Raw genomic sequence first — 15,051 nt, 5'->3', positions numbered from 1 at the left:
CCCACCCCAAAAAAAAAAAAATCAGAACACACATTAGTATTTTTTTTTTTTATTACAATTACATTAACCTTATACTTCAGTTTATACATTTATACAGATTACAATAGTCGGCTTATACTAAAACAAGCCAGGTAAATGTCACATATGTAAAGAAAGACGAGTCAAAAAATGTGGCACCTTCATCAAAGGGGTTTACCATTAGTTTCAATTTAATGCCTTTTTGGTGCTTAAGCATGTCATTAAGCCAAGGGTACAAAAATAGCCACATTTTGTTTTTAATCTCTACAGTACAGTATATACATTTAGTATCAATATATTTAAATCATGTTCTTATAAATATGCATTACTCTGAAATACTGAATGAATTTACCGGCAAGTTTTAATGCGGAATATGCGTACGGTTAACAAATCGGATATACGACGGGCATTTATTAGAACGCGGGATCACTGTTTTAAAAGAGCAGATGGAAGTAGAGATGAAAGTCTAGGAAATGATACAGTTTTTCCCCTTGTGCCCCTTCTTCTTTTTGGGTTTAGTCCACTGGCCGTAAGGGAGGGGAGACATGCCTGCAACGGGGCTGGGCAAATCTTCAGTATAGTAGTGTCTAAGTGTCCTTGGCTGAGGGATGGGTTGACCCAAGAAAAAGCCCTCCTCCTCCTCAGAATCGGAAGAAGAGGACGAACATGTAGAACACCAGTCGTCATCCTCCCCGCAAAGATCTAAGAACCTGCCCATGGCCGGGTTCTGAAGCCTGTAATCGGACATGGTGCCAGTCGGCGGGTGTCCTTGGAAAGTGCGCTGACTCCTTTGGCCGTGTCTTCTGCGGTCCGCTCCGTAGCCCGTTTGGGCCCTCTCTTTGGGCAAAAGGTTAAGAGCGTTGTCGGAGCGAGACTTGCGGCTGCGGCGTCTCTTGTGCAGGTGGTGGCTGCGCCCAGAGTGACTTTCCTGACCCTGCTCCTCAAAGTGGAACGCTCTGCGACGAGTTCGTTCGCTCATGGGCGGCTGTCGCGCCTGCAGATCGCAGTAACGGTCTAGCACCTCATCGGAGAATTTCACCTGCTGCTGTCTAGCTTGTGAACGGGTCCTCCTCAGGGCAGGGATGTGAGGTTTTGATCTCTCTTCCGGAACTTGAATCACCTCTTCTTCTGCAACGATTTCATCCACTTCCTGCTCAGATACGAGGCTCTTAAGGGAATTTGTACTCCTGTGTAACATCGAGGAGTTGAGGGTTCCCATGTTACTGGTTTTCTCACAGTCCTCTGTCTCCAGCTCGTGGAAACCTTGCAAGGAGTACACCAAAGGTCTGTCCTTACTATCGCCATCAACCGATGTTCCTGGAAAAAAAGGAATACATTTAGTAATCCGGGATATGCTTTAGTTATTAATTGATGTATACAGCGTTCCCTCGTTTTTCGCTGTTAATGGGGACTGGAAAAAGACCGTGATTAAGCCTGCACGAGCACCTCCCGCTCCCCCCCCGCTACCATACTGAAACGCAGCTGCCATTCGTCGCAATGAAAGGTTCTCATAAAGGAGCATTCACGTTCTCTGACTAGTCGGGACACTCGAGATTGTCTTTTCAGAGCTCAAGTTGCCCTCGGGGTAGCAGCCATCGCATGCCGACCAAACTGCTTGGACAGGAGGACAGGGAGGCGGACTACACAATGCTGTAGTCACTTATTTTCATTCATTATACTTTACACTTCAACACACGCAAAATACTATCTTCTCTGTACTCTGACATGTATTGCAGTACATCAAGTTGGTGCTGCTGTTAAGTGTTGCAAACTACTTACGGTATTATCAATATGTGACGGTCGACATGTTTTTATTATAAAAGAAAAAATAACGATGCACCGAGGCTTCAAAAAGTGAAGCGCGTGTGGAGGTAACACTGAATAAAACTTGGGCGATGTTTCTGCTCACCAGTAATATTGGACAGGGCCAGCGAGTCCATAGAGTCTCGGACACTCTGATCCTTCTTTTTTAACTCGTCCGTTATGCACTCCAAAGATCCCCTGTACCACTGCGACTCATCTTCCATGCTCGCTCCAGCTCCGTGGTCGAGGTCTAGCTCTTGTATCTTCCGGCTGCTCGCCGGGCCCGGGTGACTCCCGTAGGCGGAGTCCCCTAATCCGTCTTGAGACTGGGCCCAGTACATGTCAGCCTGGTACTTCTTGCAAGCCAGGCTGCCCCTTCCTTCGCCACTGCTGCTGCCGGGTTTGAATGGTTCCTGTTTTGATTGGGCATCTCTTTCTGCAACCCAAAAATCTGTGGGTCTTGAGTCACTGCCTTGTCTGAAGACCCCGTTTTCACCAAATTTCAATAATAACTGTGTCATGTAGTCTTCGTGCTCCGCCCACTCCTCCCCCTGATCCTCAGGAGCTTCCGTCTCCTCGCCGCGCCCCCCCCAGAAATGCTCATCGGATAAGTTCAAGCGGGCGAGCTTGTTGGTCATGGTGTCGTCAGGGTTTCCACTGAATCCAGGAAACGTGTAGTTGACCGCAGGCGAGAAAAGGAGCGACTGGCGGCACTGGTCGGCCGATCGGCTGCTCTTGCCCATGCGCACGCTACGACGGGACTCGCGGGAGCGTGCCGACTGGAAGGCGGAGTCCGAGGAGTCGGAGGCGTGCACGTCCTCCCCGAGGCTGCACGCCTTGGAGCAGTAGATGCGACCCTGGTGTGGCAGGAAGGGGCAACCCATGAGGGAGCTCTTACACTGGGCACAGCTGAAGCAGCTTTCAGTGGCATGCCAGTGGAGACCGTCGTAGGTCATTTGGGCATTGTCAACACCTGTAAAATACGGTAGAAGTTCATTGTATGGCCTCCATCACCCAGAGCTTTATAATCCTGACGTGCTCCGTTTTCACCCAAGACAAAGGTATTGTCGAGAGGCTCTCAAGATTTAAAGGTCGAAAACCAAAGAATTCATTGGGTCTGTTAAAATGAATATTTTCATTAAAAATGTTTTGAAATACATATGTCACTTTTAGAAAGTTCTCAACTGAGGTTCCATGAAATCAAGGCTTTCATTATGCATTCAGTATTTCCAATTTTGATAAACCGAACAGGTGCAGTGAGTCTGTCCACCGCTAGGGCTACCGGAAGTGACTTTTAATTAGTAAGCTAGCTGCTAAAGCTGCATCAACGGAGGGTGCTATTTTGAAACGTCCATGAAATCATTATTCACAACTGCAGAAATGCCAGAACCTAAGCTGCTGTATACCTTATGTCTAATAACTTTGTAATGAGTTATATTTTGTTGTTTTTGTACCTTCTGTTGATTTCGTTTTAGCATTTCTTAACACAATCTCCGATCGTATTGCCGTTTGTAGTCTTACCGATATGTTCTCCACATGCCTCGCAGTACTCGGCGTACAGAGACTCAAAGCAGCCGCAGCAGTAAGGGCGTCCGTCCTTCATGATATAACGCTGGCCCCCCAAAATGGTCTCGCATTCGAAACAGGCAAAGTGCTTCATGTGCCAGTGACGTCCCTCGGCCTCTGTGCACTCATCGGCGAAGATGATCTGAAAGGCAGAAATATATACCGTATTTTCCGTACCGTAAGGCGCAAATAAAGCCTTTCATTTTCTCTAAATTTATATCTACCCTGCTCAGCTCGACGCTACTCAACTCTGCTCTCGCCAAAGAACATTGCGTCTCCATTATTACTACCCCGGAGCCCGTCCTAATCTCGACTGTGACATAACAGACACCGTATATAACTAAAACGATGAAGAGTGTGGAAGTATTGTTGTACCGGGTGCTTGTTTTGTTGCTGTTTTGGAGTATTGCGTCATCTAGAAGACATTATTGACTCTAGTCCAGGGGTGGGCAATCTTGAGGGCCAGTGTCCTGCAAGTTTCTCTTTCAAACACACCTAATTGAAATGATAAGGATTATTTTCAAGCTTCAGCAGAGCTTGTTGTTGAGCTAATGGTGTAAATCAGGTGTGTTGGGGAAAGGAAACTGGACAACATGCAGGACGAATTGCCCACCCCTGCTCTAGTCCATCAAAGGAAGGTTTTGGAAGTGAACTTTTTCTTTCTTCAGTCTTTTTCCTCTTTGTCCGTCGTTAATTGCGCCCGCTTTCCCTCGTCTGTTTACGCTACTCCGCTTTGGTATCTGTCTCGGACCAATCACTGAGCTCCAAAATATTTACATGACTTTTGGAATCACAAAGCAGTAGGTACCAGAAAAAGCATGTAGAATCGTCTGGTAAGATTTCTTGGTGGAAACTGGGATTTTGTGGAGTAGAGTAAGGTACGTAGCATTGGTGGAAACGGGGCTAAAATTTGCAGTTGCGCCTTACAATCCTGTGCAAAATGTTGTTGTGTGTTTTTGTTAAGTCTTTGATTGACTTGTTGGACCAGTTCCCTCTGACACAGGGACGGAAGGGATGGGACACACAGACGCTAGGAACGACCAACCAATCGAACATATTACGTGCAGTCCTTACCCTGGTAGCGATAAACCAATCGGAGAACGTTACATATCACGTACGCTCCAAACTTTAGGACTCTTTTGTTGTCGTCCATATGTTTAAGAACATGCCTTTTAATAAGTACAGAAATAGCCACCAGAATCGAGATTGCGCCTAGTGCGAAAACTACTCATCCATATTTCTGGATGTCCCTCGGTATTACAGCCGTCCCCGTATACTCGTGACTCGACGCCAATGGGTTTGCAGGCTTACCCTTGCCTTTTCCTCTGCGAATCAAGGCGTCCAACTGTACACTCATGACACAATATTCATGGACATTACTAATAGTTCCCCGGAAGTTGTAGAATTGTGTTTTTTACCTCATCGCAAGCAGAGCAGCGAGGTTTGAGGAGCTCAGCGTGGTGCCTTCCACAGTGAATCTTCCCGTTGTGGTAGAAGTAGATCAAATCCACCAGAAGTTCGCTGCATGTGGAGCACGCAAAGCAGGCTGGGTGCCAGCACAATCCGGGGCCCGACCTGGCCGCCAACACTGCCATTTCTCCACCATTGATGTTCTCGCCGCACTGCAAATATGCGCTCGTAATTAATCCTCCCGCAAATCCTGTTTGAATATTCGAAAACGAGCTGGCTCTTCTGTTTTCTCGCCAGAATATCATGGGTCACATTAAGCTAACCGCCGTGAATGGGATATAAAAGCTACGCGATCCCCGAGGAAAGCTTTGTCAAGCCTGTTTTGGCGAGTTTTACGATCTTCGATCGGGGAGAACTGTTCATTGTTTAATACTCGCCAAAAACTGTGCTGCTCGAGCTGAAAAGATGTCGGCTGCAAATTTAGCTTGCTTGTTTGGATCTTCTAAAAATGAGTTGTGCAGATGATACAGAAGTCTTGGTTTGAGACCTAATAGTTCGGAAATAAACACTAGGGATAAACCCCTTATCTGCACCCATATTTGCCGTTTTGATGAAATTGATTGCTTGTCAGTTTAAAACGATTTCATTGCTGCAACTCCGGTTTTTGTTTGAAATTGGTTTGATTGTGACATTTTACCATTTCCGTTATTTTGAAATGTTTTGATTTATAGGAGAAAACTACACGGAGATTTTTAAAAGACATTTTAAAGACACGGTGACTTTTTGTTAATTTTACAACAACTTTTTTTAAAGTAAACTATTGTTGTTTATAATTGTTGAAACAAAAATGACACAAAAAAGCAGATGGAAAATTTGTTGCAAACAAAACACAATTTTGGGGGGCTTTTTGTTTATGATTTATTAACTTTATATTGTGCATTATTTTCATGTGTTTGCTATTATCTTTGTTGGTTTGTTTTTTTATTTGCTGCGTTTTGTCTGTGATATTTTATTGTTGTTTTTCAACTCATTTTCTTTGCTTTTTTGCGTGAGCTGTTTGGTTTGCTGAGCAAACAAAATGGTAATCACTAACAAAAACCTCAAATAAATTACAACAGCAAATCATAGGTCACCACCAAAAAAGCAAACAAAAAAATTGTGGCAAACAAGAAACACATTTTTATTTTATCTTGTCTTTTGTAATGTGTATTTTCCTAGTGATTAATTTTGTTAGTATTTTTTTTGCAGCAAATTTCTCTTCTTTTGTTGTAATGTTTGATTTGCGAGTTTAAAGGCTTTTGTAGTGTTGGGTTTTTTGTTTCCTTATTTTTATGATTTAAACTTCAGGGCTACCAATTGCCTCTTCTAAAAATAACTTGCATAAGTTTATATATATATAAAAATAAACAAAAACAGCGATCTAGTGACACTTGTAGTGCGTCATCCATTTTTTGGATATTTGCTGTTTAAACGACGGTGAATGAGAAGCCTCTGAATTGAATCATCCCGAGCGTTGAGAGTGTACCAGTTAGTAGCGTGGCACGTACATGCTCACAAACGCTGTTCAGGCGGGTGCGGGGCATCAATTTTGGCGTCCCCCTCCCCAGGGCTTCCTTCTTCCTCTGGACGCTGAACATATGTAGCTCCTTCTTCTCTTCTTCACTGAGAGACTGGCAGTAACGAATCTGGCAATGAAAGAGACCATTCTGAGTTCTACATCGGACAATTTGTCCTAACGGGACAAATGTTGCTGCGGCGATGTTAGTTAAGAGTACAAGGTCATAAATTTCCACTTAGGAGAGGCGAACAAAAGCAACTCTTGACCCTAGCTTGCCCTTCCTACCTCCCCTAATACATCACCACCCACCGGCCCTGATCGACAAGGTGATTTTTACAACGAGCCCTCTTGATCTTTCCCGAAGACTTAACAAGGGGCGAAGCAGACGTTTACGCAAACAAGGGCCTCTGTTTGGAGTGAAACGGAGAAGGCGGGCGACAAAAGGAACAGAGCCAACCTAGTGGGAGCGCCGTGCCACGGCGGTGATGGTGGCATCGCATAAAGCTTCTTTCAATCGCCGTCCCCTCTCCCCTGCTGAGCCGCCCTTGTAAAAACTCAACGCTATGACAGGAATCCAGCTCGGAGGTGGGGGGCACCCGCCAAACGTTATAAAAAGCAGCGATTCAAAAGTCGCTTTGTGCCCGCGCTACAAGACGTCTCCAAGATGGTGAGACCGCAATCCCGCTGCGGGATGTCCACCAGGAGAGTTGTATCGAATAGTTTGACTTCTTACCTCGTTATCATGCGGCGGCAGTTGATAGAGTAGCTGCTTGATCCGGAACTTCTCGCCCGGACTGTTGACGTACGGGATCTTTTCCTCGGGCAAGCAGGAGAAGTACAGCTGGACCTAAGGAATCAATGATATCGGCGTTAACGACGGATTTGATGCGTTTTCGCGGAATCGGGCTCATGTCTCTGAAAATTGAGATCTTGATCTACGGATATTCGAATTCTACTCTTAATTCCCTTTCAAATGATATGTGACATGGCCCTAGCTCAAAGTTAAACAAAGTTACGAAAATTTGAACGTTGCCATGTTGAAATTCTTAGTTTTGGGAAACACGTTTAAGGCATAGATTTTGATTGTATGATATGATGAACAGAATTGTCGCGGTTGTCAGGGTATTGAGGCATTCTCGGTTCCTGCAAATAGTAAATGTCTGTTTTGTTTTGTTTTTATTTAAGAAAAAAAAAAGTCTCGACAGAAGTGGAAATTTACCAAATTCTCCAAATATGCGTTTGTGTATTGCAATCATAATCCAAAGTTTTATATCATCACTAGTCTATTTCCCTACTCTATTTTCTCTATTACTTTATTATTATTATATTTACACTATTTCCCGCCAAAGAAACCAATGCTAAAATGTTAAGAGATGGGCGTTCTTTCTGATTGGACAGAATTTAGCGACTGCCACCTGATAGCTGGGCATGCTTGTGAATGAATAAAACCGCACGATGTGGATTTGTTTAACATCGATTTTTTTTTTTTTTTTTTTTTAAATAGACAAGGAAATTTGTTTTTTTTTTCTCTAAGAAATATGCAGGTTCAAATAGCCCAGATTACATTAAGACGAGGCCTTAAGTTTCGGCACATTCATTTTTCAACGATGCGCATCATCTAATAATCCCTTATTTTCATGCATTTTGATTACAATCTGGACTGTTTGGCCGCTGGGAACTGAAAATCGAGACTTTTTTTTTTATAAATCCCACAAGGGACATCTGTGTTGACAATCTGAATTCTCGTCAATAACTCAAAACTAAACTTATGTGAAAACTCGTCACAAATATGTCCAAAACATTTAACTCAAACCGAGGCAAAATATCTTCCATATGAGCCTTTTTTTTTTTCCTGTGACGCTTGCGGAACGGTTTCTCCAAGTCCAAATAGTTCAACGGGTCATATCAGGTTGTCTCCTCCCCACAAAAATCATAAGCTTGTCTCTATAGGGACAGGACAAAGCAGCCTGTCGCGGTGGCACTTTGACCTTTGGGGCTGACCGCTTGGTGAGTAAACTTTATGAGGGAGGGGCCATTACAGCCCGCCAGCCAGATAAAGAGGTGGGACGTTCTGGTCTTATGTGTTCGGGGGACTTCCTGCGGCTCCGGCCGTCTAAAAAAACCGGAGCGACTGCAATCTACCCTGACAATCAACCTCAACATTGCCCCCCCTCGTCCCCATCATAAATTATGCACATTTTGATGACACTATTACCCCTCATCCAGCTCCCCGGGGGCTCGGCAGCTATGTGTTTCTTTAGCATAACGATGACCCATAATGCACCATTCGAGGCAATGGGCGCAGTAAAGACATTACAGTTGACCCATGCGTCGGCCAAACAAAAGCCCCTACATGTTTGGACTTCTCCCCGGGCCCGTCGCCCCCTTATTTGCTTCCATGTGTGTGGTTGAAAAGGAAAAGCAGGATGAAGTTAGTTAGAAGAACTGGGAGAAGAGAGAAACCGGCAGGCGGGTTTTGGGAAATCTGCCAAATTACACCGGCTGCCCTCCGGGCTTGACTAACTGCCCCGCTTGTATTTGTGTGTTTGTGGAGGAAAAGCCTTGTTAAAAACCTGCCCCCCCACCATTAACCACCGCCGCCCCGAATTCCCGATCCCGCTCGACCCGCTTAGTCCTCCGAAACAGATCTCCCATAATCGCAAGCAGACTTGACCGTAGCGCTGTCGGTAAATAAAAACTAGACATCCTGTCTGTTAGTGGCTGTGAGGTAGACCAACGAATTTGCCCCCGAGCCAAACTACCAGGGCAATTTTTGGTCTGGTATGAATCCGCCGCCACACTAGTGCATATCTTGCCGAGCGCCGCTAATGAGGCCCTGGCAGAAACCTTCTGGGACTCAGAACGAGGCCAAGGCTGTTTTTATTCTCTATCCAGAGATACATTATTATTCGGGGTGCCGGTGTCTGAAATCGAGTTACCGAGACCAAACAACGTTACACTACAAGGATTTGAGAACAGGTAAAAAATGTGACGAGACACAAGTCCGCCGGATGAGATTGAGTCGAGGAGAACGAGTCCGATTTCGGCAAAATTTGGAAAATACTGCCTGCCGAGTTTTTTGAGCAGACTGCAAGTAAATGAACAATTTAGCATGCAGATGTGCACAAACTGGAGTCACTTTTTGTTACGGGCTAATTTTCAGCTGCAGCAAGTTTAACAAAATCATCCACTGATATACATTCTTTGATAGGCCAATTTTTTTTTTCCTACTTATTTCTTTAACTTTGTTTGATGAAAAAAAACAAACGTAGAAGACCAAATAACACATTTCTACTTAATAATTGATCAAATTTTCTACGTTTTTTTTAAATCAAAAATTTTCAACTTCAATCTAAACTAGGAGATTTTAGACCGTTCTCTCCAAGTATTTTTTTGAATTGGACAAGTGACGTCAATTTATTATGATTTCTAAAGCTTACCTGCTCAGGCCGAAGTCCTGGCGGTACCCAGGCGTACTCCTCCAGCGCGCAGCCGGAGTCGTCATCCGAGGTAGAACTGCGCTGGAAGCCAGACGTGAGTTTACTGACTTTCTGCTCCATGATCAAGTCTCGTTGGCGTGCCCCGCCCTGATAGCCGGCGGCTGACGCCGCCACTGTCGCACCTCCCAGGCTCATCGGTTCACCTTTTTTTGTTTTACTGGACAAAAGAAAGGAGAACATCTGTTAGATCCCGGAATGATCATTTCCTGATACCGTGACGCGTTATCAAATTATTGAATTGAATCGTTGTTTTAATTTAACCACTAATTAAAATACCCGATGGCACGCTCGTAGCTTTATCGATCGTATTTTCGTCACTATAAGGCGCACCGGATTATAAGGCGCACCTTCAACGAATGACCTTTTTTCAAATTGTTTTTTATATAGAAAGCGCACCGCATTATAAGGCACATAGAATAGAAGCTACAGTAGTGGTGGGTTTGCATTATGCATCCACTAGATGGTGCTAAAGGGAACGTCAATGAAACAGTCAAGTCAGTCAAACTATTTATAGACAATCAGAAATTAAGAATAAAGATGATTTGTTGAAAGTACTGTCTGAAAAATGGGAACAAAATTACATTAATAAGACTGCTGAACTGATCAATGCCGTGATGAATCAGGAATTTGATTATGGTTCAGTCAAATATTAACTTTTTTTTTTAATGAAATTGCAACTAAAAAATTTTAATTTAAAAAGTTTTTTTTCAAATTTCTTTAACAAAAATGGTTTTTGGGCCTTTCCCCATACAAATTGCTTCAAAATAAGAGCATATATAGCTTATCAAAATTTCAAACTGGGTGTTGGAAAAATGTAATTGTAAAATGTACATTCATAAGTGAAATGCAAGTGTCCCCAAAATGAAAATTTGCGGTTTATACGCACCGGATTATAAGAAAAATACAGTAATTATTCATCCTTAATGAAAAAAAAACAAAAAAAAAAGCGCTTTTGACGATAATTCCCGTCATCGGCACACAACTTGCATCTTTTCAAAAAGAAGATTTCTGGTCCGCGGCACTGAAAGAATTAATTCTCTAACTGCCAAGGGGTTCATTTCAATAGGGTTAGGATTAGGGTGTTAGTGTGCAGGATTGCGATCTAGACCTCAATTGTATCGTGCAGTTTTTTCAGTCAGGAAAGACTCAACATGTCCTTCTGTGACTCAAGAGAGGCCGCCGCAAGTGACCCGCGATAGCTTGATCAGTCCAGTTTGGGCTCTGTCTAAACACCGGCCCGACAATGGGACAAGGCCGCCATCTGGGGAATGTCCACAAGGGCCGTTCTCTCCCTTCGTCTCTGCTTTTGCTCTTCGTCTTTCATCTCGCGGTAGGACACCAAAACAGTAAGACGGGTGACGCTAGGAACGAAGGTTGGACGGATAGCCGCGATGTCACAGACGGAAAACTGCGTGGCCTCGTGTACTAGTTTTGCAAGCGCGGTCGGACTGTGCGGTTGACTTTAGACCAATAGGTCGGTTATTCCCGAGTGGGCCGGACCTCGGACGAGGATTCTCGTTTTTTAAAAAAGTAGTAAAAGGGATTGGATCCGGTTTGAGTGTTGGGTTCAGCTCATGAAGCTTCATGAAAACACACAGGAAATGGAAGAATGTCACGCCATTGTTGTGTAAATGTAGTATCAATACATTTGTAGAATTTAATGGTACTGGCAAAAATCAAGAATTTTCTTTTTCATTTTCTACATTTACGCTCCAAAAAATTGTTTTAATACTGTTGATTTGTCACCATACATTTTGTAATTGTAAAAAAGAACTATCACTACAATTCTACTGAGTTACTGTAATTTTCCGTACTTTTGTGGCAACCAAGTTGCTGGTATTTCACCCCCAAATCAACCTTTTTTCTAAGCGTACAGTCCAAAAATGCAGGCGCGCTGGAAAGACCCGTCCGCTCACACGTTCCCACGTTTCGCACGGGCGAGAACGGCGACCCTCAGGAATGTCCGTCTGGAAGTTCGAACGTCAAGAAAGGACGTTCGGCGTTGGTTGCTCAAAGCTCCTTTTCTTCTACCGTCACATCTGCTCGCATGCTAATTTTTCCATTAGTTGTCACGCAGCTCATTTCCTCCGAACTTTAGCCTCCGACGCTTCTTTGAATGACAGAAGCAGTGAGCCGGCTAACTGGGCCACGCTCAGCTTGACTCGCCAACTCACTGACTCATCACTCGCGTTGCCTTTTCCTCCTCCCGGATGAACAAGGGCTCTATGTTTTCCGTCATTAGTTTGAAACTCCCACCTTCTCACCCGCTGACCGTCGCCATTGCCCGCCCCCTCCACCTCTACTCTGAACTACCACCCTTCCACCCACACTGGGCCGGACCCCCGCGGTCTTGAATGTTAACGGCTCTTTTGTAAAGATGCTTGTTAACACGGCTTTGGAGATCTGACTTGATCTGCCCACGTAGGGCCCAGCGTCATTTACGTCATTTTCGTCATTTTCGAATGAACGCAAGCCCTTTGCAGACGATTTTATTTCCCTCATTTTGAAACTGCTTTTAAAAGCGTAATAATTGACGGTAATGATTTGATTTTTTTTCGACCACTCAAATTGTTCAGTGGCATCAATTCTATCTATACATATGTAGGTTACATTTATTGACAACCGCAATAAAATGGAAAAATGGTATGGTTTGTCTTTGTACCCTGTGAAGTGCTGATGACACTTTAATTACCCTCTACCGCCACACGCTGTCTTGAGGTGGAACACAAATCAACAAAGAATTTTCTGTTTGCTGACATAGTATGACCGCCGCTTAACAGAATGTTGCAAAAATCGCAGGAAAATCAATGTTATAAATCCTTTTAAAATGGATCTCAAAAATTGTAATAACAATGGTTTCATATGGTCCAAAATTTGGACAATGATTATCGTTGTACACAAAAATACGCACGTCCAGCTGCAATCGCGTAGAAATGTCAGAATTTTGAAATTTGACATGTTTTAATCATCTGCTGGAAATTTCATCTACCTAGTATTTTTCTTCCCCATTGATTCTTTTATAATATCCCCAAAAAATCAAAGGATTTTTCCATTATTTGTAACATAGCGCCACAAGGGTTTAACAATTTTTTTTAGGCTAGAAAAATCCAATAAACCAACAAGATTAGTACTTAATGTGCAAAGAACAAAACAGCCATTCATTTTTTTACAGCATCATGTGTTATCTTATTTATTACTCAACAAACCACTCACAGGACCTCATACTATGACGTACCAAGAAATACCATCCTGACACCCAGCTTTCCATGTCTTCCATTCTTCGTTTTGTCTCAGTAGGTGAGCATCAATGGAAAAGCTAGGATGTCCCCTACTATGCACGTCAGGACTTAGTCAAGTAGCTCTAATGAGTCCAAAGATATAGACCAGAAACTAAGATGCAAATGAGTAGGCTGGGTCCCTGGAGGACAAAATGAATCTTGTAGTTTCATGACTTATTTTAGTGTATTTATTTTGTCTTTTTGTTTTGGACTTTTGTGTCCATTTTGTCTCAGCGTGACCGCAATTTGAATTGTAAGTCAATAATAACTCACATTGAGTCAAAAAGAGCCTGACACACCTTATTTGGTCACACACGTGGTACATGATTTGAAAGGCTAGGATGTCCTCTACAGAGCACACTAGGACTTGGTAGAGTTATGTCAATGAATCAAAAGATAGAGCCCAGAAGCTAATGTCCACTACGGTGGACACAAATTGACAGGCTGGTGCTCAGGAGGAGTTTACAAATTGAATCTTGTAGTTCCATAACTTTATTTCAGCAGTCTATTCAGTTGTCCACTTTTTTGTCCATTTTGTCTCAGCAAGACAGCAAAATGAATTCCCATCCAAACACATGAGACATCATTGGAAAGGCCAGAATGTCCTCTGCAAAGCACACTGGGACTTAGAAGGGTAGCTCCAATGATGTAGACCAGAATCACATGTCCACTAAAATGGACCCAAATGAACAAGCCGTGTCTCAGGAGGACCTAGAACGCCTGTGGCATTTTCCAAATATTTAGCTAGACTCTAAATCTAAGTCCTGCGATGTCCAGACACCGACGCTTTGGCTTAACAAGCTTCAGGAAGCTGCGTAGGATAAATAAGCAGCTTCTGGTCTGAATCACTGTCTATGCTCTGCAAGGACGTGTGATGGACGTGCTCGCAAAGACACACAGTGCTCTCAGTCAGTCTGGACCGGGTCGGCGTGTTTAACTTGGCTCCTGCCAGCTCAGCAATGCAGCTTCTACCTGACAACCAAATTTTCTCTTCAAAGTTCCAGAGCTTGGACCAATCCGACAAACGGCGGCAAAAAACGATTAGAATTCAAAGATCATGTACGTCTTGAAGATTCTAGAACAACAATTGGAAATGGGCTGACCAGGGTGACCCCACGGATTGTTTGGTCTGCCCTTTTTTTTCCTGGTCTAAGGACTGTTTTTCCAAGACCAAATGGATTGGGAGTGTCATCCCCACCAGAGGGACCACCTGCATTTTCTCACCCAGGATGAAAGAAGGACACACATGCTGCCATCACTTTACATCCCAGAAGATTCCAAGAACTGGAGACCCGAACCTCAAAAGATGCCCCGACGGACTTTGGAGAGCAGGGCTTAGAATCTCTTGAGATCGCGTGCTCCTCTGACGTTCTTACCTCAGTTCGGGCCAAGTCCTCGGAGGAAAGCCGGAAAATGGATCTGTCCTAGTTTCTTCTGCAAGTCCTCAGTTCCGTCTGTACACATGATCGTCACTGCTCCGAAAGTCTAGGCGGCCGTCCCGGCGCCGTGTCACAGAACCGGAGCTATTTGAGATCTGTGTGTACAAGCGGGAGCGCAAGCAGATGGCCTTGTCTCTCTCACTTCCCCAAGTCCCGCCCCCTTCACCTTAGAGCAGCCAGTCACAGCAGGGTAATGCCCCCCTTTGACCCAGCCCTCGTACTTCAAACGCCGCTTCCCGAATGAGAAAAAGTTGACTGTGAATTTTAAGTAGCGCGTCACTGACACGGCTTTTACCTCAGCGACCACTCGCAATACCCGGAATCATTTTAATGTTTAGAGTCGTGTAAAATGCATAGAAAATACATAAAACACTTAGAAGTCCAAAAGAACTGCAGTACTGAGCACATTCAATCCCAAAGACATCTTTTTTTACATTTAATTTTTAACTCTCCTTTTATATGTGCTTGCAAAAAACAGC

General features: G+C 43.9%; 1 protein-coding gene across 2 annotated transcripts in view; it reads right to left on the bottom strand.

The window, feature by feature from the left end:
- Positions 1-50: 50 nt before the first annotated feature.
- Positions 51-15,051, bottom strand: part of prickle1a (prickle homolog 1a) — a 27,437-nt gene continuing 12,436 nt past the window's right edge. The window contains exons 1-8 of one of the 2 annotated variants that reach the window (XM_088416360.1): positions 14,510-14,656; positions 9,796-10,012; positions 7,089-7,202; positions 6,345-6,482; positions 4,806-5,009; positions 3,343-3,529; positions 1,928-2,794; positions 51-1,335 (exon numbers count right to left, since the gene is read on the bottom strand). In XM_088416360.1, the coding sequence (XP_088272486.1) occupies positions 485-1,335; positions 1,928-2,794; positions 3,343-3,529; positions 4,806-5,009; positions 6,345-6,482; positions 7,089-7,202; positions 9,796-9,990 (2,556 nt within the window). In that variant the 5' untranslated portion in view covers positions 9,991-10,012; positions 14,510-14,656 and the 3' untranslated portion in view covers positions 51-484. Of the gene's footprint in view, positions 1,336-1,927; positions 2,795-3,342; positions 3,530-4,805; positions 5,010-6,344; positions 6,483-7,088; positions 7,203-9,795; positions 10,013-14,509; positions 14,657-15,051 lie in introns of those variants that run through there. The other variant, XM_088416359.1, reaches the window with a different exon arrangement.

This window comes from Hippichthys cyanospilos, chromosome 6 (assembly GCF_059441005.1).
Source record: "Hippichthys cyanospilos isolate Australia breed blue-spotted pipefish chromosome 6, RoL_Hcya_1.0, whole genome shotgun sequence".
Lineage (NCBI taxonomy): Eukaryota > Metazoa > Chordata > Actinopteri > Syngnathiformes > Syngnathidae > Hippichthys > Hippichthys cyanospilos.
This window is presented reverse-complemented; position numbering and strand designations above follow the sequence as displayed.